This window comes from Nothobranchius furzeri, chromosome 2, assembly GCF_043380555.1.
Source record: "Nothobranchius furzeri strain GRZ-AD chromosome 2, NfurGRZ-RIMD1, whole genome shotgun sequence".
In the NCBI taxonomy this organism is placed as follows: Eukaryota; Metazoa; Chordata; class Actinopteri; order Cyprinodontiformes; family Nothobranchiidae; genus Nothobranchius; species Nothobranchius furzeri.
Genome location: NC_091742.1, coordinates 48,187,974 through 48,211,683, shown reverse-complemented (window position 1 = coordinate 48,211,683; position 23,710 = coordinate 48,187,974). Strand labels below are relative to the sequence as shown.

At 40.5% G+C, this 23,710-nt stretch overlaps 1 protein-coding gene and 1 long non-coding RNA gene across 2 annotated transcripts in view; both read left to right on the top strand.

Annotated features, from left to right (window-relative positions):
* Positions 1-16,588, top strand: part of LOC129152195 (oocyte zinc finger protein XlCOF6) — an 86,842-nt gene extending 70,254 nt beyond the window's left edge. The window contains 3 exon segments of the mRNA XM_070546130.1: positions 412-10,918; positions 13,467-15,330; positions 15,332-16,588. Coding sequence (XP_070402231.1) covers positions 13,688-15,330; positions 15,332-15,473 — 1,785 coding nt within the window. The 5' untranslated portion in view covers positions 412-10,918; positions 13,467-13,687 and the 3' untranslated portion in view covers positions 15,474-16,588.
* Positions 16,589-20,267: 3,679 nt separating this feature from the next.
* LOC139063678 (uncharacterized) lies at positions 20,268-23,655 on the top strand. The gene is made up of 2 exons (XR_011517041.1): positions 20,268-22,681; positions 23,407-23,655. It is a non-coding gene; the product is annotated as an uncharacterized lncRNA (long non-coding RNA).
* Positions 23,656-23,710: the final 55 nt, after the last annotated feature.

Sequence of the window (23,710 nt, the reverse complement as noted above, 5' to 3'; positions counted from 1 at the left end):
AATTTACTCAATTTGTTAAGTTGTTTATGAAAGGAGTTTAACATTTGCTTATAACCTTTGTGTAAATGCTACAATGAGTTGGCATGTTAAATCTTCTGAATGTGTAATAAAAATCAGAAGTAAAGGTTTTAACGTATGTAAATGTGTTAGATCATACAAAATAAAAGACTAAATATGGATTCATTGATGCATTTTTATTGAGGAACAAAAGTTTCTGCAGTGTGTTTGCTCCAAGGCGATTTCTCCACTTAGACACCAGTTCCCCTGCCTTAGAAAACACTTTCTCACAGGGTACAGATGAAGACGGTGTGCATAAGAACTGAAGTGCGAGTTGATAAAGGTGTGGATATAAATTCTAGTTATTTTTCCAATATTGTAATGGCTCTTGTGTTCTTGGTGTGTTTCTTTCAGCTGGGTAGCGTTGGACTTCAATTATGGAATTGGCTGTAGTATTAAAGGTCATCCTGCTCTCCTCAACCTCCATATCAAGGTGTCTCCAGAGATTGTGTCCTAACAAATATATTGGAAATAAGTCTGTTAATCGTTGGTTTACTATCACATGAAAAACTTCCACAGAAATAAACAAATATTCACAAAGAAATGTGTTTTCATACCTGAACTGTGTTCTGATCCATGTGAAGTGCTAGGCTCTACTGCTGGGTCAGGCTTATGGCTCCTCGTTTCAGCAGCACACTCTGACTTCAGTCTCTTGACGGCTTCAGTTGCTTTCAGTGGACTAAAAAAGGCAGCAGTTTTAAACCTGGGGTCCAGCAGTGTTGTCAGTGACATCACACTGAGCGATTCCATGTTGCAGATGGACTCGGTTAGCCGCTTTGACAGATTTTCAGCCAGCTGTTAAGCAGTGGGTTTTGTCACCGTTGAAGATTGATGTTAAAGCTCAATGTGGATCATCCTCATCAATGGAATAACCTTTGACCCCGAGACTCTTTGTTCCTCCGAGAGTTCTCTTGTGGCTTGGTAAAAAGGAGCAAGCACCCTGAGCATCTCTTCAATGATTTCAAATTCTTCTGGAGTCAGTGAAGTGAGATTTTAATGAGGCCAGTGGCACCCAGACTGCCTCCTTCTGCTCAGTCATTCTCCAGCATGTGGTAGGTGCTGTTCCATCGTGTCGGCAACTCATTTATTTATTTATGCAATGGTGTTCCCAGCTGTTGCTGCATTTGAGTGAGCTTTTCCTTGGCCGTGGTGCTTGATCGAAATTCAAGTTCAATTCAATTCAAGTTTATTTATAAAGCGCCAAATCACGACAAGAGTCGTCTCAAGGCACTTCACATAATAAACATTCCAATTCAGGACAGTTCATTAGGCCAATCAGAAATAAAGTTTCCTATATAAGGAACCCAGCAAATTGCATCAAGTCACTGTGTCAGTGACTTTACAGCAATCCTCATACTAAGCAAGCATAAAGCGACAGTGGAGAGGAAAACTCCCTTTTAACAGGAAGAAACCTCCAGAGAATCCTGGCTCAGTACAAGCAGCCATCTTCCACGACTTACTGGAAATCGAGAAGACAGAGCAGACACACGCACACTCACTAAGACTAGTAGTGTGTCTATAGTTATATTGTGATGTCTTAGTAAATATTCTATTTGGTGAAAGATAAACTTTATTGTATTTATCCTAGTGGATCTATAATTAAACGGATAAACTAGTAGTAGCACATCAAACGTCAAGGAAAGCAAAAAGTTATTATCAGGAGAGGGAGAATGTTTTAGTGGTTAGCAGCAGTGTGCTAGTCGATGGCCCCCTCCATGAGGCCACCACAGCTCAGCAGAACGTCGTCGTAGCTTCTTCTGGGGAGAAAAACACAGAGAAAATAAAGTTAAAAGCTGAAATTGCAGAAAATAGTACAGTTAAAGAGCAGATTGTAGAAAAAAGCAGTAGTGTGAGAAAAGTGGTCAGTGTATCCTCCTGCAGTCTAAGCCTATAGCAGCATAACTACAGAGATAACTCTGGATAATCTATCCTATTTAGATGGAGGCATGTTGAAGTCAGGGCAAGGGAGAGTCGTCTTTACTGACTGTACACTCCACCTCCCTGTACTCCCCCATTTGTCCAGATCTAGGCTAACATCAGATTTTAACCATAGACTGTATCAAATAAAAATGTTTTAAGCCTAGTCTTAAAAGTAGACAAAGTGTCTGCCTCACGGACTAAAGCTGGGAGCTGGTTCCACAGGAGAGGAGCCTGATAACTAAAAGATCTGCCTCCCATCCTAATTTTAGATATTCTGGGAACCACCAGTAGACCTGCAGTCTGAGAGTGAAGTGCTCGGTTAGGAACGTATGGAACAATCAGATCACTGATGTATGATGGAGCTTGATTATTAAGAGCTTTAAATTTGTGAAGGAGGATCTTAAAATCTATTCTGAATTTAACAGGTAGCCAATGTAGGGAAGCTAAGACAGGAGAGATATGATCTCTCTTTTTAATTCTCATCAGAACTCTAGCTGCAGCATTTTGGACAAGCTGAAGACTTTTAACTACATTCTGTGGACTTCCTGAGAGTAATGAATTATAGTAATCCAGTCTTGATGTAATAAATGCATGAACTAGTTTTTCAGCATCACTCCTGGAAAGGATGCTTCTAATCTTAGCAATATTCTGAAGGTGGAAAAAGGAAATCCTACAAACTTGTGAAACCTGAGATTTGAATGACATGTCCTGGTCAAAGATAACACCAAGGTTCCTTACTTTGTTCTCGGAGATTAATGTGATGCCATTAAGGTCAGGCGATTGACTAAGCAATTTTCTTTTCTGGATTTCTGGTCCAAAGATGAGAACTTCCATCTTGTCTTGATTTAAAAGCAAAAAGTTTAGAGTCATCCAACTTTTTATGTCCTCAAGACAAGCCTGTAATCTACCCAACCGATTAGGTTCATCAGGGTTAATGGATAAATATAACTGAGTATCGTCAGCATAACAGTGGAAGTTTATCCCATGCTGTCTAATGATTTTACCAATTGGGAGCATATATATAGTAAAAAGAATTGGTCCAAGCACTGAACCCTGTGGTACTCCGTAAGTAACCCTGGAGTATGAAGAAGATTTGTCATGTACATTTACAAAATGAAATCTATCAGACAGGTAGGATTTAAACCAGCCTAACACTGTTCCTTTGATCCCTACAACATGTTCAAGTCTTTCTAAAAGAACATTGTGATCAACTGTGTCAAAGGCAGCACTGAGATCTAACAAGACTAGAACAGACACAAGATTCTTATCTGAGGCCATGAGAATATCATTTGTAACTCTCACTAATGCAGTTTCAGTGCTGTGATACTCTCTAAAACCAGACTGAAATTCCTCAAACAGAGCATTGGTGTTTAAATGCTCACATACTTGGATGGCCACTATTTTCTCCAGGACTTTGGATAAAAATGGAAGGTTAGATATTGGTCTATAATTCATTGGGTCATCTGGATCCAGAGAAGGCTTCTTAAGTGAAGGTTTGATTACAGCAACCTTAAAATCCTGTGGTACATACCCATTTACTAAGGATAGATTGATTATATCTAGAATGGGGGCAGTAACCAAAGGAAATGCATCTTTAAATAATTTGGTTGGGATTGGATCTAAAATACAAATCAGACAATACACAAATGGCTCCTACCGATGAAGCCAATATTTTTGATAACTCTGAAAGCTCAACTGGATCAAAACGGTTCAAGCACAGATGAGGTTTTACAGTCACCTCTGATGCTGCCTCACTTACTGAGGAAGAAGAAATCGCATTAGGGAGGATGCTAAAGATTTTGTTTCTAATAGAATTAGTTTTACTTGTAAAAAATCCTATGAAGTCATTGCTGCTGAGGGCTAAGGGAATAGATGGCTCAGAGCTATGATTCTGTGTAAGCTTAGCAACTGTCCTGAAAAGAAATTTAGGATTATGCTTATTCTCCTCAATTAGTGCTGAAAAATAAGCAGTTCTAGTTTGTCTAAGCTTATTTTTATAAAGCACAAGACTATTTTTCCAGGATAGGTAGGCCTCCTCATGGTGCGTAAAGCGCCATGCTGATGAACAGAGTTCATGGCTTTCTTTGTCCACATAGTGGCAAGTAACGGCAAGATATGTCTCCATATTAATGGATGTCCACATATCAGCTGTTAAACTAACAGTAATGACGCTCTGGAGGTCCATTTTTGTTTTCTCCTTTTCCTCCTCATGTTTCTGGCTCACCAAGTAGGGATGAGCGAGTAGGGGCAACAGTGAAGCAAACACAGCGAGATCCGTTACTGTCTGTGTGTGCGTGGATGTAGGGAGGGCCGGGCGCTCGATTTGACTGGCCAATCACAGAGCGTGAAGACAGTCAGTTACCCAATGAGGAGTTTCATTCAGCACGATAACAGATTCATGCTCGTACTCATCAAAAATGCTTTATCCATACCGGATACTCGTCTGAAACGAGTATCCGGGTCATCCCTACCTACAAGTAAACATACCAATACTGTAATACCAATATTACATAAACACACACACACACACACACACACACACACCTACACACACACACACACACACACACACACACACACACACACACACACACACACACACACACACACACACCATGAAAGTAGTTGATTAATTAAAGCAAACATTTCTTAAACATACCTTCCTGCTTGGTAGAACATGAGGGTGCAATAAGCTTCAGGAGCTTCCTGAATCCCTCATTGTCAACAATGGTGAGTGGCTGGCAGTCTTTGATGATCATGTTAACCACAGCCTCATCCACTGCTTGCTTGTTCACAACTGCAAGCTAAAAGGAAATACTTTTTTAAAAGCTTTAAAAAGCTTATGAAAAGGGTTTTACAAGCAATACTACAGAGTCACACTAAGCCTTTTGTGTGTAAAAGACTATTTTTGACAATTCCGATTTTTTTGTGATAATTTCAACCTACCTGGGGTATCTACCAATTCATCATTGCCATGCCGAGCTCTATAAGGCCTCAGCATTGATGAAGTGCTCTTATTGGAGTAAGACAGCTCTGTGGAGCAGAGCCGACACTTCACCTACAATAAAATAAATAGTTAATTTATCTGAAAACAATTTAAGCCTCTTACCAGAGAAAGACTACAAACACATTTAAAATACAGAAATAGCAGTAAACGTTGCCAAATGGAGAAAACAATTTACCTTTTTTGGCGTCAAAAGATCAAAATTATTCCAGACTGGGTAAAACTTCTTGGAACGATCCATGAAGTCAGCGGAGAAAAGTGAGCGTGAGGGTAAGGAAAAATCCAACAGCAAAACTCTATCCAACAAATCCGCAACAAGTCAATACAGTTTGTTTCCTTATAAACACGATTTGGCGCGGCGCATCCAAATGACACACTTCCTGTGTCGGTCACGTGATATTTTCTTAAAGCGATACATACACCGATACGGGGTTTCACTCTTGTGCAGTCAACACTGTGCTGACACGCCAGTGTCGTTCGTCCCATCACTAATCCCTAGTACTAAATATTACAGATTTATAAATAAACAGTAATATTTTGTGTGTTTCTAACAACATAGTTTGGTACAACAGAAAACTTGTGGCTTATCAAGCCACACACGTCCTCATAGCCGATGTTTGTAACGCCCGGGCCCAATGCCCCTGATGCTACTGGTTACTGACGTGGACGAAGTTTTACATGTGTTTAAAGAACTCGCAGCTTGAATGTGCTGTTAACATGTTTATTGCTTTGTAAGTGTCCATGATTCAGTTACACAGGCACAATTTTATTTCTATATGTTTACCTGCCCCTGATTGTCTGTGCGTTTGTGATCACTCAGCCACCCAGTCCTCGCCACACAGTAGAAACTGCTTCCCAGATTAAGTAAGCGGGAGTGGCTACCACTCAAGCCCTGGGCCTGTCACTTGGCTTAGGAAAAATACAAATCAGACAATACACAAATGGCTCCTACAGCCAGTGTTCCTTTTAAATCCAACCGTTCACTGCCAAGTAGCATTTTTTACTGTGTGGGCATCGGAACGAGCCCCGCACCGTGAGAACAAACATCCCAGCTCTAAAGCCAATCTTCATCCACATACGTCACATGATCAGGAAGCAGAAATCCGTGTGTTAGGAGATCGTTTTGGGCCGCTGCTGTATAAAAAATGAGGCGCGAACCGAATAAGCTTCTGCCGATCACAATTCAACAACAGATTATGAAAGAACGAATAACGCTCGAAACACGCGGATTCTTCCTGATGTAAGAGATGAGTCTCCTCTTTGTTTTGGTTGTTTTGGCGTCAACATCATCCTAGCGCACAACGTTCTGTGACTCTTAAAAAAAAACAGTAAAAACGCTGAAAAACACTGGCAGCGAAGGGCTTTACCGATCAGGAAACTGCTGGCAGTGAATGAGTTAAGAACACCACATCTCCTGGAAAGAAGAGATCACTGACCCCGTATTTCAAATCAAATTGTGATAATCGATTCTAATTCTTGAGAATTGGAATCAAATCAATTCTTGAAATTTGAATTGATGGAATAGAATAGACTTTATTTATTTCACAGTGGGGAAATGTGCTTGTTACAGCATCACCAACACTTAAAATTAGGGCCCGACTGATATGCTTTTTTTGGGACCGATACCGATATAAAACTTTTAACAAAGGCCGATAGCCGATATAATGGCCGATAAATCTCCCTCACAAAAAAAGAAATAAAAATAAAAATGTCCTTAAGATTAAACCCTTCATTCGCTGCCTTTTTGATGCTCACTTATTTCTCTATTACACACCAAAGAACTGTCTCAATAACTCACTAGGGTTTCCAAGTATTGCAAATAAGATTTATTTAGCAATCTCAAACAACAGATCACACAAACTCAGTCACATCTAACATTCAAGTTTTTTGTTTTCTGAGTCTGTGGAAGTTAACTTGGTGAACTTATTCACCCTGGACAGGAAATAATAGCACAAACATAAATCACCAGATGGATCTTTAGTGAAGTAGGCCCACACCTTACTACGACCCTCTTTTTCCATCTGTAATAAAATAATCAGCGTAAAAGTACAGTTATGTATCTGTTGATACCAAGACAAAAAAATACATTAAATGTGGCATTTTTATACTTAAAAGTTTAAATATTATCATGTAAATAAATGATATCAGACATTGTGGCTCAAAACCAATGGCTCTGTTTTTGTTTGGTTCCCGAGCTGTTAAGGTTTTCTCATTTAGTATTCAAGTCTTTTTTATGTTTTTTCCTTCCACAGAATTTTCTACTCCGGTTGTTGTCAGGTTTTTTCTAGTTATTCTTCTTTCCCTTTTAAGTTTCTTCTTCTTTTGAATTATTTTCATTTATAGTTCCTCCTATGTTCCCCTGCTGTACTCTGTTCCCACTCACAGCTCCTCCTCATAACTAGTCCTCTGTCATCTCTCACTCCTCAGTGCATACGGTTCAGTTTCAGTCATACTCTGCTGGTTTCAGCGTCCTGTCTACCTGTTTTTATTTCTGTCACCAGATTTTTGGCATTAAAATACTTTTGAGTCTTACACTTTTGTGTTTTGGATCCTTTCCAAAGCCGACAGTATTAGGAAAATAAGAACTAAGATACATTAAATGACTAGTATGTGGCAATGTATAAGCCTTATATAAAATTTAAGGCTGAAAAAATACAATAGATTTATTCTATTGTAGAGAGGGATGTTTATTTTCTTGTCGTATTACTGCCCCTCCTCCTCTCCCAGCTAGGGACAGGAGGGGGGACTCCCTGCTATCACAGCGCTTCATTGCCTTGTTGCCAATAACCCCCCGTTCCCAGCAGCGACAACGGTCGTGTGAGTTTGAAAAGACTGCTGTAGAAGAGCGGAGGAAATTGTCTGAGAATATTCCAGAATGTCTACCAGAAAAAGGCCAAAGCTACTTACTTACTGCCCTGCATGACTAAACGGGAAGCAGCGTGAGCTCTGCATAGAGCGTAATGCTGCGGCAGTTTGTTTTTTCAGGTTAACTTTTCAATGTGAGGCCACGAGGCACACAATAAACTTAGGAAGCATGTTGAGGGGAAACCTACTTTTACCATTATTTTACCGTTCAACTTACCAATGACACAACAAATATGCCTAAAACTGAAGAGTTACCTCCTACTTCCTCATCACCGTCATCTCTGCTTCACTGAATTGCTTCTGCTGCATGTGCGCTGTGACGGTGGCTTCACCACACGAGTTCATAAAGCTGGCGCCATCTGCTGGATAGGTAACGCAATATCGGCCATATTGGCCGTCTTTTTGGCCGATAGTCAATAGTGTCAATGACCCCAATATCGGCCAGCCGATATATCGGTCAGGCCCTACTTAGAAGAATAATTAGAAGAATAAATAATAACAAAGGTACATGTATGTACTAGGACTGTACGATTATGACCAAAATAATAATCACGATTATTTTGATCAATATAGCAATCACGATCATTCATCCTATCTGGTAAAATGTGTTTTTATTGCACCAATTGCAAACAATGTTGTAACATTTTTCGGTGAAAAATGAAACTTTAGAATAGATTATAAATAAAACTTTAGAGTAGATTATAAATAATGCTAGACCACTTAAAAACTCCATACTTTAATATGTGAAAGTGCTAGCTAAATATGTTATTGCAGAGAGCAGTCTCAAAGTGCAACAGAAAGAGTTACAGCTTATACAGAAAAGACCTGCGTAGGGTTCGTGGGTTTGCAGAAATCAACCTTTTGCTCATTTATTGTTCTTCAACGCAGACATGAATAAACTGGCATGGTCTCCCACAAAAACCTTATCTCTGCTTAAAGTCAGACTGCTGGATTCCTCACTCTGAATAAAAGTGAATCCACACGAATCCTGGCTGTTACAACTTATCATATAAATAATCATATGTGATGAATGAACAAGATGTTTACATCAAGTGTTTGAATAACCTGTGCTTAAATCAATGAATATGAAATGAATTTTGTTCTTACAATGATCCATTTATATCACAAATCACTGTTTGATTTAACAAGTTAATCATTATCTACACTCACACACATCTTCATAAGATACAAGTTAAGTTTAAGGTTCACCTCACATAACGTTTAAAGATTCTTTATTCACAGAATTAAGAATCTTGTATCTGAAGGAAGGCGTGGCTTTCTGAGGAATGTTTTGGTAAAGCCTTCCAGGTATGGCACATTCTGATTTGCCAGAATGGTCGGAAATCATAACATTGTGGTTTATTAGAACAAGAATTACTTCCCGATTAATTCGGTTTCCAGCTGACTCCCGATTCGGCCAAATTGGGAAAGAAGCCTCTTTTGAAACGATCTTCTTTGACCTTAAAGGGACTTTACAGAGTTTTGAATTTTTAATGCTCGCGATTGCCCCCTCAGGCCAAAAGCGTAACGGCAGCTTCAATAGTAGGCTCGTGCACAAGGCGCGCATGCTGTACGTGCACACTCCTTAACAAAAATAACAGCTGAGACGGTCCCGTGTGTGTGTGCGTGTGTGCGTGTGTGTGGCCCGGAGGACAGAGGACAGGAGAACACACAGCTAATTAATTAAATTAGTTGGTTCTGTACCTTTCTCTTCAGCACAGCCGACAAAGGTTTATGATGGGTCAGTCCTCCTGCATGCTCAGATCATTCCCTTCCCTTGCTTGAAAAATTGTTCCAAAATAAAAGTTGAACCCACATATTTTTTTATCTGTGAATTCAATGCTGTTCAGCGAGTCTCAAATAAAAATTTGGGCATCTTACTGTTAAAAAAATATACCATTAATGTAAAAAAGAAACTAAATGAACTATGTTCACATCCAGAATTGAACCCAGGTCTTCTGCATGAGAGTCCAACGTCTTACTAGGTGAGCTAAAGCACCAATGATGTCCTTTGTATCTGTAACATTTATATCCTTGATGACAGCTGAAACAACGTTCAAAGAACGGTTCGAAAATGGCTATTTTGTTGCTAATTTGCAGGAAATATCTAGAAGAAAGTTCTACAGAAAGTAGCTAAGGGTCCTCAGAAATGTAGCTAGCTTTGTCACTAGGCGTTAGGAACAGCGACAAAGTGGCACTGCCTCTCTCTCTGCTGCTAAAGCTACAGATAGCAAATGCTACGGGCTATGCCTGAGCGTGAACGCGCATGAAGCAGCCAGCTCGACCCGAGCATCTCTCTTTTCTGTGATTTTACAGAAAAACAGGCAATCACAGTAAAAATGCCAGGGCTCATTCTACAGGACCAGGGCATTGCAGGAGAATGTATGAAGAAGACATTTATTATTTCTATACATGTTTTGGCTGTCAAACGTCCATATAGTCCCTTTAAGCCAAAACCTTTCTGCGACGCTGCAAGTGATTACAGACACAACAGCTCTTTCAGAGCTACTTCAACTCTGACATCCACCTTGGACACCTAACCTGCAGACCCCAGGTTGCATCTCATGGCCAGGGAAGCTGAACTCAGAGGAAGCTACTAATCTCTTGAGTATCGTGGTTTCGACGTCCGGTGACCTCACCACTCTGACCGCAACCCTCCGAACCGCCGGGAGCAACTCATACAAGGGTATCGTAAGCCTGCATACTGGTGTCTTGACGAAGTTTATATCAATAACTAACTCTCTTGTTTATAACAACCAACAAATTCTTTTACACCCAGCTTTCACAATTGTAGTACATGAAGGGATGGACATGGTCAGAAACAATGTTCAGGTAGCCCGTGGCATTTAAACCATGCCCAGTTGGCACTAAGGGGCCTAAAGTGTGCCAAGAAAACATGCCCCACACCATTACACCTCCACCACCAGCCTGCACAGTGGTAACAAGGCATGATGGATCCATGTTCTCAGTCCGTTTACGCCAAATTCTGACTCTACCATTTGAATCTCTCAGCAGAAATGGAGACACATCAGACCAGGCAACATTTTTCCAGTCTTCAACTGTCCAGTTTTGGTGAGCTGGTGCAAATTGTAGCCTCTTTTCCCTATTTTTAGTTGTAGCATGTTAAACTACATACTAGAATCAACACTGTTTGCTATCATTTGTTAGATTCTAAGAAAAGGTCCAAATGAGTTAACAATGAAGCTTTTATCGCATATAAATATCTAGGATATTATATATTCGATAGAAGTTCATATGCCAACGAGCTTGGTCTATTTTTAATCCAAAGATTAATGTTCAATTTTAGATAATAAATTTAATAGCAAAAGTTTATTTATTTAATCAGAAGTTAAAGGAATCTTTGCTTTTTCAATAACCAGATATGCACACCATTCTGTTTAATTTCAAAGAAAGAGTCAAGTTTTTAAAGTTGAGAATTTATTACTAACACTTATGGAAAAAAATGACAATTTGAAATGACTATTTAGAATGACAATTTTTGAACAGACAATTTGATATTAAACTTGTTTTAAAGGCAAACCTGTGACTGAATGAAAGCTAAAATGGAAATGAGAGTTTTGGATGCGTGAATGAATATCAGAAGGTTTCTTTCAGAGAGAGAAGAACGTCCTGGGTTGGAAATGATGTTTTGCGGCTAACTTGGTCGTTTCTTAGGAAGAACAGCATCAAACACAATCTGTCAGAATGTCTACCTCACCCAGTATAGGAGACCCTCTTCTGGATCCGAGACGTCAGGTGTAGATGGTTTCCTCCAGGCACGGGGTTGGTAGAAGGACCTTAGTGCAACCAAATCGGTCCTGAGATGTCTCCTCGGGTCACTCGACTGGTGGAACTATTTGCGTCTCAAAATGAATAACTCTGAAGGAGTTTTGCATCAGCTGATTATCGTTATGTTTATTCAGGGCAGTCGGCGTGACAGGATGCTTAGTAGAGATTCGGGCGGCCGTTCCCTCGTCTCCTCGTATGGTTCAAGAACTGAACTTTTGCTGCTGGAATTCATTATTAACAAAACCCTCAGATCACGCCCACTCTCAGCATCAGAAAGCTTGGTCATGAGTAAAAGACGTGATGATTTTACCCTTTTAGCTGGATATCCCTTCTGAATGAGGCTGTTTACGTGCAAGATGACTTTCTGGTTTGCTGAACACACATAACCGATTATCACAATAATCATTATCATACCCAAAGCATAATAAATCATTTCAGTAATTGAAATACATTTACTGAACCAAAAGATTATTTATGATGATTGTAATGACAGTAATAAAGTCAAGTTTATTAAAATTATTGTTTAAAATTATTATTGTGAACTTGAAGTGTCCTTCATTCTGGGACGGAACAGCAGCAGATAAAGATGATTTTCAGCAGACATCATGGCTCCTGGCTTGTTTAATCTGTGGGGCAAAGTTACAGTCGACCCAGCTTGACCCAGCTGGGAAAATGTGACCTTTGTCACAAATTAGAGGCCATTCATGACGCTACATAGTGGAGATGAGTGGTACCCGGTGGGCTCTTCTGCTGTTGTAGCCCATCCGCCTCAAGGTTGTGCGTGTTGTGGCTTCACAAATGCTTTGCTGCATTCCTCGGTTGTAAAAAGGGTTAGGCTCTTTTATCAGCTTGAATCAGTCGGCCCATTCTCCTCTGACCTCTAGCATCAACAAGGCATTTGGCCCACAGGACTGCCGCATACTGGATGTTTTTCTCTTTTCACACCATTCTTTGTAAACCCTAGAAATGGTTGTGGGTGAAAATCCCAGTAACTGAGCAGATTGTGTAATACTCAGACCGGCCCGTCTGACACCAACAACCATGCCACGCTCAAAATAGCTTAAATCACCTTTCTTTCCCATTCTGACCTTCAGTTTGGAGTTCAGGAGATGGTGTTGACCAGGACCACGCCCCTAAATGCAGGGTGGTAGAGACGTATGGAGACGGTCGTTCTGAGACATGAGACTGTGTGTTTTTGGTGAACATTAATGCAGGAGTGTGTAAAACAGCTTATGTTTAATTAAAATTAAATAAAATATTTATTTAACTTGACATGAATTGTAATGCTTGACTGTTGTGCTACAGCCATGGGAGGAACATTTTGGGTCCCAGCCAGATTCTCTGCTTCCCTGCTGCTCTCTCCATCATCATGCTGCTCCTTGCTCTGCCTCTCCACTTGTCTCTCCTTCACTCACCTCCTCCACTTCAGCCTACTTGTCTAATATATTAGCCACATGTTAGATTCCCTTCAATCACCAATAGGAACGTTGGGAATATCACACGTATCACGGTACAGATCACTCAGAGGGAACTGGGTCATGATAAAGAACAATGAGCATCTTCATCTAACGTTACCTCAACATCTTCCTCGGCTTCCTTCCTCTTCTTCTGAAAATGCGAGCAGAAATGAGTCTCGGTGGGAACATGAACCGACATTAAGCTGTACGCTGTTGCCGATCTGGAATTACGCATTAACGACAGACCACATTGACTACGTTACTGTTCACATGTAGCAGCGTGCGTTAGCATGAAGCTGGTCTTCACAGGTCTGAACTAAAAATGCCTTCTTCTAACGTAAGGTTCCTTTCTTCCACCTTTTCTCTCCCTGTAGTTTTCTTTAACTCGTGAGAGCAGCGCACCGCACAGAAGCCGGCTCCTTCGCACACGGGGGGAAACGGCAGCACTGGTTTTTCAAAGTAAAATACATTTTAAAGTTTTGTTATATTTTAATTCATTTTAAACTGTGATAATTCATTCTCTGCAGTTTTGTGTCAGTTTAAGGAAGAAGGAAGAGCTCCTGAAGAACTGAGGCCTCCTTTGAACCAGAAGGACATGGAGCCCCTCAACATGAAGCAGGAAGAGGAGGAGCAGCTTGATGAGATTAAAACTGATGCCACAAACATTTCATTCGCTGCAGTTTCTCATCAGGTTAAGGAAGAAGGAAGAGAAGTTCTGTTGTCACAGTTTGATCAGAACCAACCTAAAGACAGAGATCTTCCAACCAGCAGCACCACTGACCAGATGAAAGCAGAAAGTGGTAGACAGGACTGTGGAGGAGCAGAAACTACCAGGAATCCAGATCTAAATCTTTATGAATATGATTCTAACTCTTCAGAGACTGAAGTCAGCAATGATGAAGAGGATGACCAGGATGGCAACAATTCTGACTGTCAACTGAAACTCTTGTCAGATTCTGAGCCAAACACCAAAGATCATAACAAAGACTGGAAGGAAAGCAGGTCTTCTAAATCACATGTAAAGGCTGTCAAATCTTTCAGCTGCCGAGAGTGTGGTGAACAGTTTCTCCATGAGCAGTCTCTCCAGAAACACAGAGTGAAAAGTCATTCAGGACTGAAGTCTTCAAGCTGTTATGTTGATAAGAAATGTGTTAGAGTGAAGCAAAATGTAAACTCTAGTAGGAAAGTTCAGACAAAGCTAAAATCATTTACTTGTGACAACTGTGGAAAAAGTTTCCGCTCCATATCACATTTAAACCTTCACATGAGAGTTCACACAGGACAGAAGCCTTTTGCTTGTAAGCTCTGTGGACAAAGATTTAGTGATAAGTCAAATTTAAACAGACACATGAGTGTCCATACAGGACAGAAGCCTTTTGCTTGTGAGCTCTGTGGACATAGATTTACCCAAAAAGGAAATTTAGACATTCACATGAGAGTCCACACAGGAGAGAAGCCTTTTGCTTGTGAGCTCTGTGAAAAAAGATTTGGTGAGAAGTCAAGTTTAAACAGTCACATGAGAGTCCACACAGGACAGAAGCCTTTTGCTTGTGAGCTATGTGAAAAAAGATTTAGTGTAAAGTCAAGTTTAAACATTCACATGAGAATCCACACAGGACAGAAGCCTTTTGCCTGTGAGCGCTGTGGAGAAAGATTTACCCAAAAGGGGCATTTAAACAAACACATGAGAGTCCATACAGGACAGAAGCCTTTTGCTTGTGAGCTCTGTGAAAAAAGATTTAGTGTAAAGTCAAGTTTATACAGTCACATGAGAGTTCACACAGGACAGAAGCCTTTTGCTTGTGAGCTCTGCGGACAAAGATTTAGTGAAAAGTCAAATTTAAACAAACACATGAGAGTTCACACAGGACAGAAGCCTTTTGCTTGTGAGCTATGTGAAAAAAGATTTAGTGTAAAGTCAAGTTTAAACAGTCACATGAGAGTCCACACAGGACAGAAGCCTTTTGCTTGTGAGCTCTGTGGACAAAGATTCACACACAAGGGACATTTAAACAGTCACATGAGAGTCCACACAGGACAGAAGCCTTTTGCTTGTGAGCTATGTGAGAAAAGATTTTGTGTAAAGTCAAGTTTAAACAGTCACAAGAGTGTCTATACAGGACAGAAGTCTTTTGCTTGTGAGCTCTGTGGACATAGATTCACACAGAAGGGAAATTTAGACAAACACATGAGAGTTCACACTGGACGGAAGCCTTTTGCCTGTGAGCTCTGGACAAAGATTTACCCAAAAGGGAAATTTAGACATTCACACGAGAGTCCACACAGGACAGAAGCCTTTTGCTTGTGAGTTCTGCGGACAAAGATTTGCTCAAAAGAGAAGTTTAAACTTTCCCACGAGAGTCCACACAGAACAGAATTAATGAACATGATTAAAATATTTATATTGAGACTTCTACGGGTGTTGAATGAAATGTGCTACTGATCTGAAAGCTCTTTTAACTAAAATGAAAGGCAGCAGTTTTATTAAATGTTTTGTTTTTGGGGAAGAAAAGGTTGAAAATGAAATATTTTTTTGCCACTAAAGTAGGGCTGAAACGATTCCTCGAGTACCTCAAATAATTCGAGTACAAAATATCCTCGAGTCAAATTCTCTGTCTCGAAGCTTCGTTTAATTCATGTTTAATTAATTCATGGGTTTGCAATCGCCCGTGGTCATGTTTCACCCGGACCGCAATAAGTGACGCACATGCATAGTGCACTGAATGCACACGCGAGTAGCGAATGTAACTTAACTTTATTTTAAGCTGTGGCGGACAACGTGGACCCCGGTGGAGTGCGAAAAAGACACAAAATGTCAAAGGTGTGGGACCATTTTTCACGTCGTAAGGCGGAAAATGTACTCCAGTGTAAATACTGTAAAATGGATTTAGCCTACCACAACACTACATCCTCCATGCTGCAACCTGACCAGGAAACATCCACATGTAAACGTCACTTCTGCAAGCGGACTCGGAGCCTCTACAAGATAATGCATTTTAGCCTGTATTTCTATATATTCTGCGGACACTGTGCAACTTTTTCATTTGTAGCACTTAGTTTCAGCTCACACCGTACGTCTGGTAGCAACACGTCGGACTTTAAATGTGCTAAAAATAGCAGTTTTACAACACGTCAGACTTTTTACTGTGTTGTTATTGATGTCCGTTGTCTCTCAGGATTGCTGCAGGAGGACACAGGTATTTATGAGTGGCGGAGGAAAACGAAAGAAAGTAAATAAATGTTTTGTGATCAGTATAATTTGACATAACCACGGCAAACATGCTTTCGACAATCCTTGTTAGTGTGAGACAAAAAAAGGGTAGAAATTAAAACGGACGGGTATTAATAGGGAAATAGCTGGCGAGCCATGTTTGCGCATGCGCCGTGAGCGGTTCTGGTGCCGTTTGGGCCGCAGCCGCTCGCATTTGTTTACTGTGAAGTAAAGTTGAAGTGCTGAAGTTTTGAAAACTAATTTTGAATAAAACTTGAAGAATAACTGGCAATTGCTTGCTCATTTCAAGAGGTCTTTCATATTTTATAACATGCTATTTGATATAATGGTTTAAAAACGCAAAAGAGTAATTTATTAGAGTACTCGATTAATCGATAAAAGATTCGATAAGAGTACTCGATTACAAAAATATTCGATAGCTGCAGCCCTATGCTAAAGTGTTTTATCAAATCTCTTTGTACACTATTCAGTTTGTTGTTCGCCGTTTCTGGAGTTTAAACGTAAATGCTGATGTTTTGCAAAGTGAGATGGCTCGCCATCAAAGTCACCAGATTAATCTACTCGTGTAATTACCTGTCATGCAAATAAACCTGATCAAAAATTAATACCTATATTATCCATATTGTTTGACATCCAAATACAGTTGGAAACTCGGATTCACAGTTAGCAAAAGTATAAATCTGGTTTTCTCAAAAATCAGACTTTTGTGCAAAAGTTATTAACCAGAATATGCACAATGAACTGTTTTTAACGTTTTCAGGTAAAATAGTGCAAACTTATTTGAAATAACAGAGCATAAGATTTGCTCATCGATTCCAGAGTTCATCTAGCTCCACTGCACGGTGTAGCGGCTCTCCTTCGCACATCTACACATAACATTTTACTTTCTGTAATTACAATTCCAAGTTTCACTGTGACATATAGAAAAAGTTCATGTACAAGTTAGAAGGTTTTACTTTGCTGTTTAACGCTAACAGGGTACGCATCGGATGGAAAGGTAGCAAAAGCAGGTTAGCTTCATGTGGCGCTCAGCAAACTGGACTAAACCCGCCACTTCCATCGGTCTAGCTGCTTCACTCCCAAACCAAGGAAGATTCATCCACTGAGGTGGAAAGAGTACTACAATTTCCTACTTAAAGGTATAGCAATCGATGTTTCTGAATTTCAGGAAAGAGGCGCCCTCTCCACGTTGTGCAACACTCTCCCAGCACCTGTTTACAAGTAGCTGCCGGCCGTAATGTGTAACCCTGGGTTTCCACAGGAGCCGTCAGCAGCAAGTTACTGCAGTAGCACGTCTTGCTCGCGTAAACTGCTGCTTGGCCCTTCCCATGAGACGCGAAGCAGCAGAGGAGCAGCTGTCACCGACCGAGCACGAAGTCACACGAGTGACTTCGTCAGTAAACACAACAAGCAGGAGAAAACTACGACATGGCTCCAACATGTTTGTGTTATATGTTCTGGCCGTTTTATAATCGCTAATACGGACCTGAAAAACAAAGGAGACCGCTAGCTAGGTGATAACTTCTCACGGGGCCGCACAGTTAGTAACCTTTTTTAAAGTAAAGCAACCGGAAGGCAGTACGTTCTTTATTCTGAAAATCTCGGGAGCTTCTCTCCATTTCCGCGTCCGATTTCCTGTCTTTCCTTCCCCAAAAATGTCGAACTTGACCCGTTTCAGAGGTGTCGCGCGTAGATAATAGAACCGGCGCGTAAAGGCCGCGACATGCTGCTCCTGAGACGCGGCCGACTCGCGCTGCTGACGGCTCCAGTGGAAAAGGTTCTGTTGACCACAGCAGTTCCTATCAGCAGCTATGACGTGCTGCTGCAGTAACGTGCTGCTGACGGCTCCTGTGGAAAGCCGGGGTAATAAGAGGCTCTAAAAACAGCATGCAGAACGTTAGCTTACCTCTCGGGCAGAAAACCGGCAACAGCGGCGTCTGTGGGGAGCGGACTGGACCGCATTATCCTCTTCCTGATTTCCATGAGAGTGTGGGGGTGCACAGAGTACGCATGCGCAGGAAGTGAAAACTAACCCAGGATTGTCTTCACCAGAAATTGACTATATTGCGGACCAGTGGTTGACGTGATCCACCCAGAAGAAAACCATCGATTGCTATACCTTTAAATACAAGTACCAATACTTTGATCATTTTTTACTCAAGTACAAGTAAAAGTACTTGCCTAAATTTTTACTTAAGTACCAGTAAAAAGTATCTTAAACAAAATGTACTCAAAGTAAAAGTTACTTAGTTACATTTTTGTCAGTGTAAGGATGGCTACATCTAAGTAGTGAAAAATCACAACGCCATTCACAACACGCCTGTGTGTGTGCACACACAGTTTGATGGAGGGATTTTTATCCAATCAGTGAGAACTGGATGTGCACACTGATTGGATGAGGTTCTTGTAGGATTGTGATTAAAATTATTCTTAATTTTGAGAAAGAAAACACATTTTTAGACGCCATCAGCATGTGAGGTATCTCAATGTTCTCATGACAAAACTCCAACATGAGACTGTGCTCTAACCTGTCACATAACAAGCTAAATGGAAGTCAAACATTTCAAATGGACCGTATGACAACTGCTAACGTTGGCCCTGCCCTACTTTACCTCTACATTACAGTTCCTTTATCCATGTCCATCCTAGAGCACCTCTCTGACCTTCATGCTTACTTAGAGCAGCTGAATTTTAAAGTTAGCAGAGTTCATCCTTGGTAGTGGGTTCACTCACTCATTTAACGCTTCACCACTGAAAGCTGTTTGTTCATTCCAATCCTCCTAAATAATCCTCCAATCATCCAACTGGAATCCTTAAGGGTCCCGTAACATCCATCCTATCAGAATAGGCCTTGGGAGCACAGGTGTTAATAGAACTAATGGTGTCTCCTCACCAGCGTGAGCCTCCAAACTGTGAAGGTTGGTCTCAAAACATGAACTTTAAATTCATGCATTTATCTCCTCTTGTAACACTTGAACATGTTTTAAAAGGCTTGTATCATGATAAGTTACACCTCCCAGACCAAAGATAAGATTAAATATTATCATAAACACTATTGAGACGTCATTTATGAAACACAAGTCATTTTTGTTCACCATTACTTCAACCAAATAATAAGATACATGGATTTGAGGAACCACACTGTCTCTTGCAGTCCTAAATGCACACACACACACGCCGACACTGCTGTACAAGTCTCGGACGACAGTACCCCTCCGAGAAAGAAGAAAAAAGGCTTCAAAAATACAGGGAGGAATGGGAAAAGGAAAATTCCTGGCTGGAAAAAGTGCGCGATAACACCTATAAAGCGCACTGCACTGTGTGCCGACGCAGTTTTTCCATAGGCCATGGTGGACTGACTGACCTCAAGCAACATGCTTCTAGTAGTAGCCACATGAAAAACATAAAGGACGTGAAAGCACGGGGAACCCTCGATCAGTTTGTCGTCCACAAGGCCACGGCAGAAGCAGATATGGTACGTAAACATTGCTTTTTTAACCCTCAGGTTAAGGTGAAGGTATATGAAAAAATAAATAAAAACACTGTGTTGGGGCTTTTTAATTATTTTTGTTTTCTGTTTTTCGTTTGTTTCTCTTTTTTGTTTAATTTTCAACTTGGGTATTTAGTTTTGATGTAGCCTAGTCTTGGTTTATATGTTGTTTGAATAATTTAAAACTAAAAGAAAATTAAAATGAATGAGAGGTAAAACTGAGGGGGTAGGCTAAGTGTATACTTCTGCCTACTCCTTTTCAAACAACAAAAAAGGTTAATATGGGCATGTGCGATGAATATCTGTGGCATTTGGCCAGAAGTGTAGCTATACAGTTATATATATATATGTATGTAGTTATATATATATATATATGTATGTATATATATATATATATATATATATATATATATATATATATATATATATATATATATATCATTTACAGGTGACTGCTGCAGAGATAGCCCATATCTACCACACTGTAAAGCACAATTTAAGCTATAACTCAAACTGACTGTACGAACGCTGAATGACTCCAGTATTGCCAAGAAGATGTCCTGTGGGAGGACAAAAGCTGAAGCAGTTGTCACAGATGCCTTGTCTCCAAAGGCAATAGAAGGGGTGATCAAACAATTGAAAAGTTGTGCAACTCCACTCCCATTCTCTCTTCATACTGATGCTTCAAATAAGGGAAATTGGAAAATGTTTCCCTTGGCCTTGCAGTTTTTCACACCAGAGACTGGAGTTGTCGACAGGATATTGGATTTTATTGAAAATCCAGATGAGTCTGCAGAGGGAATAGTAAAATTAATACAAAAGCTCTCTTGAAAACGTGGGGCTATCCCTACATCAGGTTTCTGCATTCAGTGCTGACAATGCAAATGTCAATTATGGCATCCACAACTCAGTCTTCACAAAAATGAAAGAGATGGCATCCACAACTCAGTCTTCACAAAAATGAAAGAGATGGCATCCACAACTCAGTCTTCACAAAAATGAAAGAGACCAACAAGGAGATCCTTCGTGGCAACTGCCATGCACATATTGTCCATAACACTGTGAAAAAAGCACTTAAGATATTGCCCTTAAGATATACAGCTTCTTTTCCACCTCTGCCAAAAGGAGAGAGTCCCTGAAGGAGTTCTGTGAATTTTGTGACGTTGAATTCCATGATATCCTGCGACATGTTGTGACGAGGTGGCTGTCACTCAACCCTGCAGTCACCCGCCTTCTGCAGAACTGGGACCCGCTGAAGTTGTATCTCATCAGCATTGGTCAGGAATGTCCAAGGCGCCTGAAGGAATTGCTGAAGTTGACAGAAAATGCTGCTGGAGTTGAGGGAGAGGCAGACATTGTGGAAGTCTACCTCCTCTTCTGTAATAATATTGTGTCTGTTTGAAGAAGTGGTGAAAAAACTGGATGTTACAAGCCATCTTCCCAAGCTAGCTGACTCTTCAATAAACACTACGTCTCAGGGTTGACTTGTACTTCTAATTATGCGTGAGCGTGATTATCCAGTCGACCTGCACACTAATATGAGCTAATCAGCGATCATCGTTAACCTAGATTTAGATCCTGGCATACACACTTCTAGCAGCTCAAAGGAAGACTCAGTTTAAACCCAAACACACCTCAGTCACCTGCAGCTTATACTATGCCCAGGTTAAAGACTCTAAGCTAAGTGTTATGAACCTTCTTGGAGTGGGATTAAAAGTAACCAGCACCTCACCTTTCTGCGGTTACGCGACACCAAGGAGACCCCAGGCAGGAGATCCGTTTTAAAGCTCCTTATAAGAAGGAACAAAAGTTTTTATTTTATATGATGAAGTAAAAAAATATTCCAAATTCCCGACGCAGCGGGTCAATAACACCGAACAGGTACAGACTCTCACTCCGAACTCCCCAAGAACTTCTCCAAAAGCCCCGAACCAACTGGGCCCCCCTCTTTTATTGAACACAACAACCTCCTTCTTGCCCCCCTTTCGTCTCCATGACAACTCCCACCTCGGAAGCATTCTTCGGCCTTGAGACTCCTCCCAGCTCCCTTCCTCCTTGTGGGTTATCAGCCAGATGGGGGAGGTCCCCCCCCCATTTCCTTCCTCTTCTCCAGCTCAGATCAAAGGAAGTCAACCATAAACAATTTCCAGACATGGGTGTCCCTGAAATTCTTATCACATCCTGGACTACTCCATAAAAGTCAGTAAAAGGCTAAAGCTACAACATTTATTTGCCATGAATAGCAGATTAGTCAAACACACTCATTATTTACGACATTAGATGATCAGGAGTCAAGTCACGCACACACATTTTACACACTAGAGCTGAAACAACTAATCGATTTAATCGATTATAATCGATTATTAAAATAGTTAACAACTTTTTTAGTCATCGATTAGTTGTTTAATAATCATATTTTACCGCATAAAGTCTATTTTTACCACAATCTGACATCGGTTACAAGCTGTTAAATTTGCCGCCAGTGTGTGGCAGTAATGAGCCACTGATCTACCAGTGGAGCTGTAGAAGAAGAAATGAGCCAATGAGTGCCCTCGGTTTTCATGACGTATCACGTTACTGACGCTCATCTTGCTGTGAGAGATGGCGGAACAAGAGGAAATACAGAAGAAAAATAGAAGCGACAAAACTGAAGAGAAACCCCGGACAAAAACCTCACGAGTATGGGAGCACTTCACTCTAGATGCCTTGAAAAGACAGGTGACCTGCAAAATATGCAAAAACCATCTAGCATGGCACAGTAGCACGACGTCCCTAAGTGAACATTTGAGACGAAAGCATGTGGGGGCTGATACAGCAGAGGAAGCGCACCGCGGTCAAGTGAGCCGTCATTTGGAAGAGCCAGCCCGGTAAGTAACAGAAAATAAACAAGCTGGACTTAATGTTTTAGCTGAGTTCGTTATAGTGGATGTTAAACATGTTTTTTTGCCGTGTCAGTCTGCGTTGTTCTACTTCTGATTGACTAAATGCAATCGTGAATCTCCTCCGTGTTGTGTATCATGCGCTTGCCAAATTTAGCACGTCTGTTTATAAGAATGTTCTCGTTAAGAGAAAAACGGCGCAAACCCATAACTATGTTCCTCATTCAAAAAAGGACAACTCCGCGGAGAAAAATATACAGACGAGCTGTGTCCAGGTGAATATAACGCGGCATAGTTGTACGCTTTCAATTTTTAAATACAGGAGAAATTCAGAAAAAGTCATTTTTTTTTACTATTAAAAGGCTGTTTTACTATCTAACGCTGTAAAATGCCTCACAACACATTTTTATCATGTTTCTTAAACAGTATTACACAAAATAAACATTTTTCACATTTCTCTAGCTAATTTAAACACTCCTGACTCAAAGTAAAAACCTCATGAGCTTCTTACTCAGAGCTTTTTAATAGTAAAAAAATTAGACTTTTCTGAATATCTCCTGTTGCGGGCTATTTTGTAGAACGTAACCCTCAAAATAAATGATCACTGTATATTGTTAATTCAAATAATATTATATTGATTTAGTGTTGTAGTGTGTGCTGCTGCTTTATTTTATATGTGTACTTATTTCAGTCTATTTGTGTTTCTTATGCAGAAAAAAAACAAGCAACGATGGACAACTACATGGGGAACAAGACACTCACCCCCCAGCAATTCATACCACTTACAAACTCTATTCTAAACATGCTGGTAAAAGACATGAGGCCACTATCCATGGTGGAAGGAGCAGGCTTCCAGCTAATGCTAAAAAATTATTCTGGACTGATATTTTGCAAAGTTTAGCTCATTTTATACTGCTGACTGTGTTCATGTGCAATAAAATAGATTGCAGTCAACTGCACAATTCTCTTATGTTTTTTTTCTTAACTGAAATGCATCCATCACTTGTATAGGTTAAA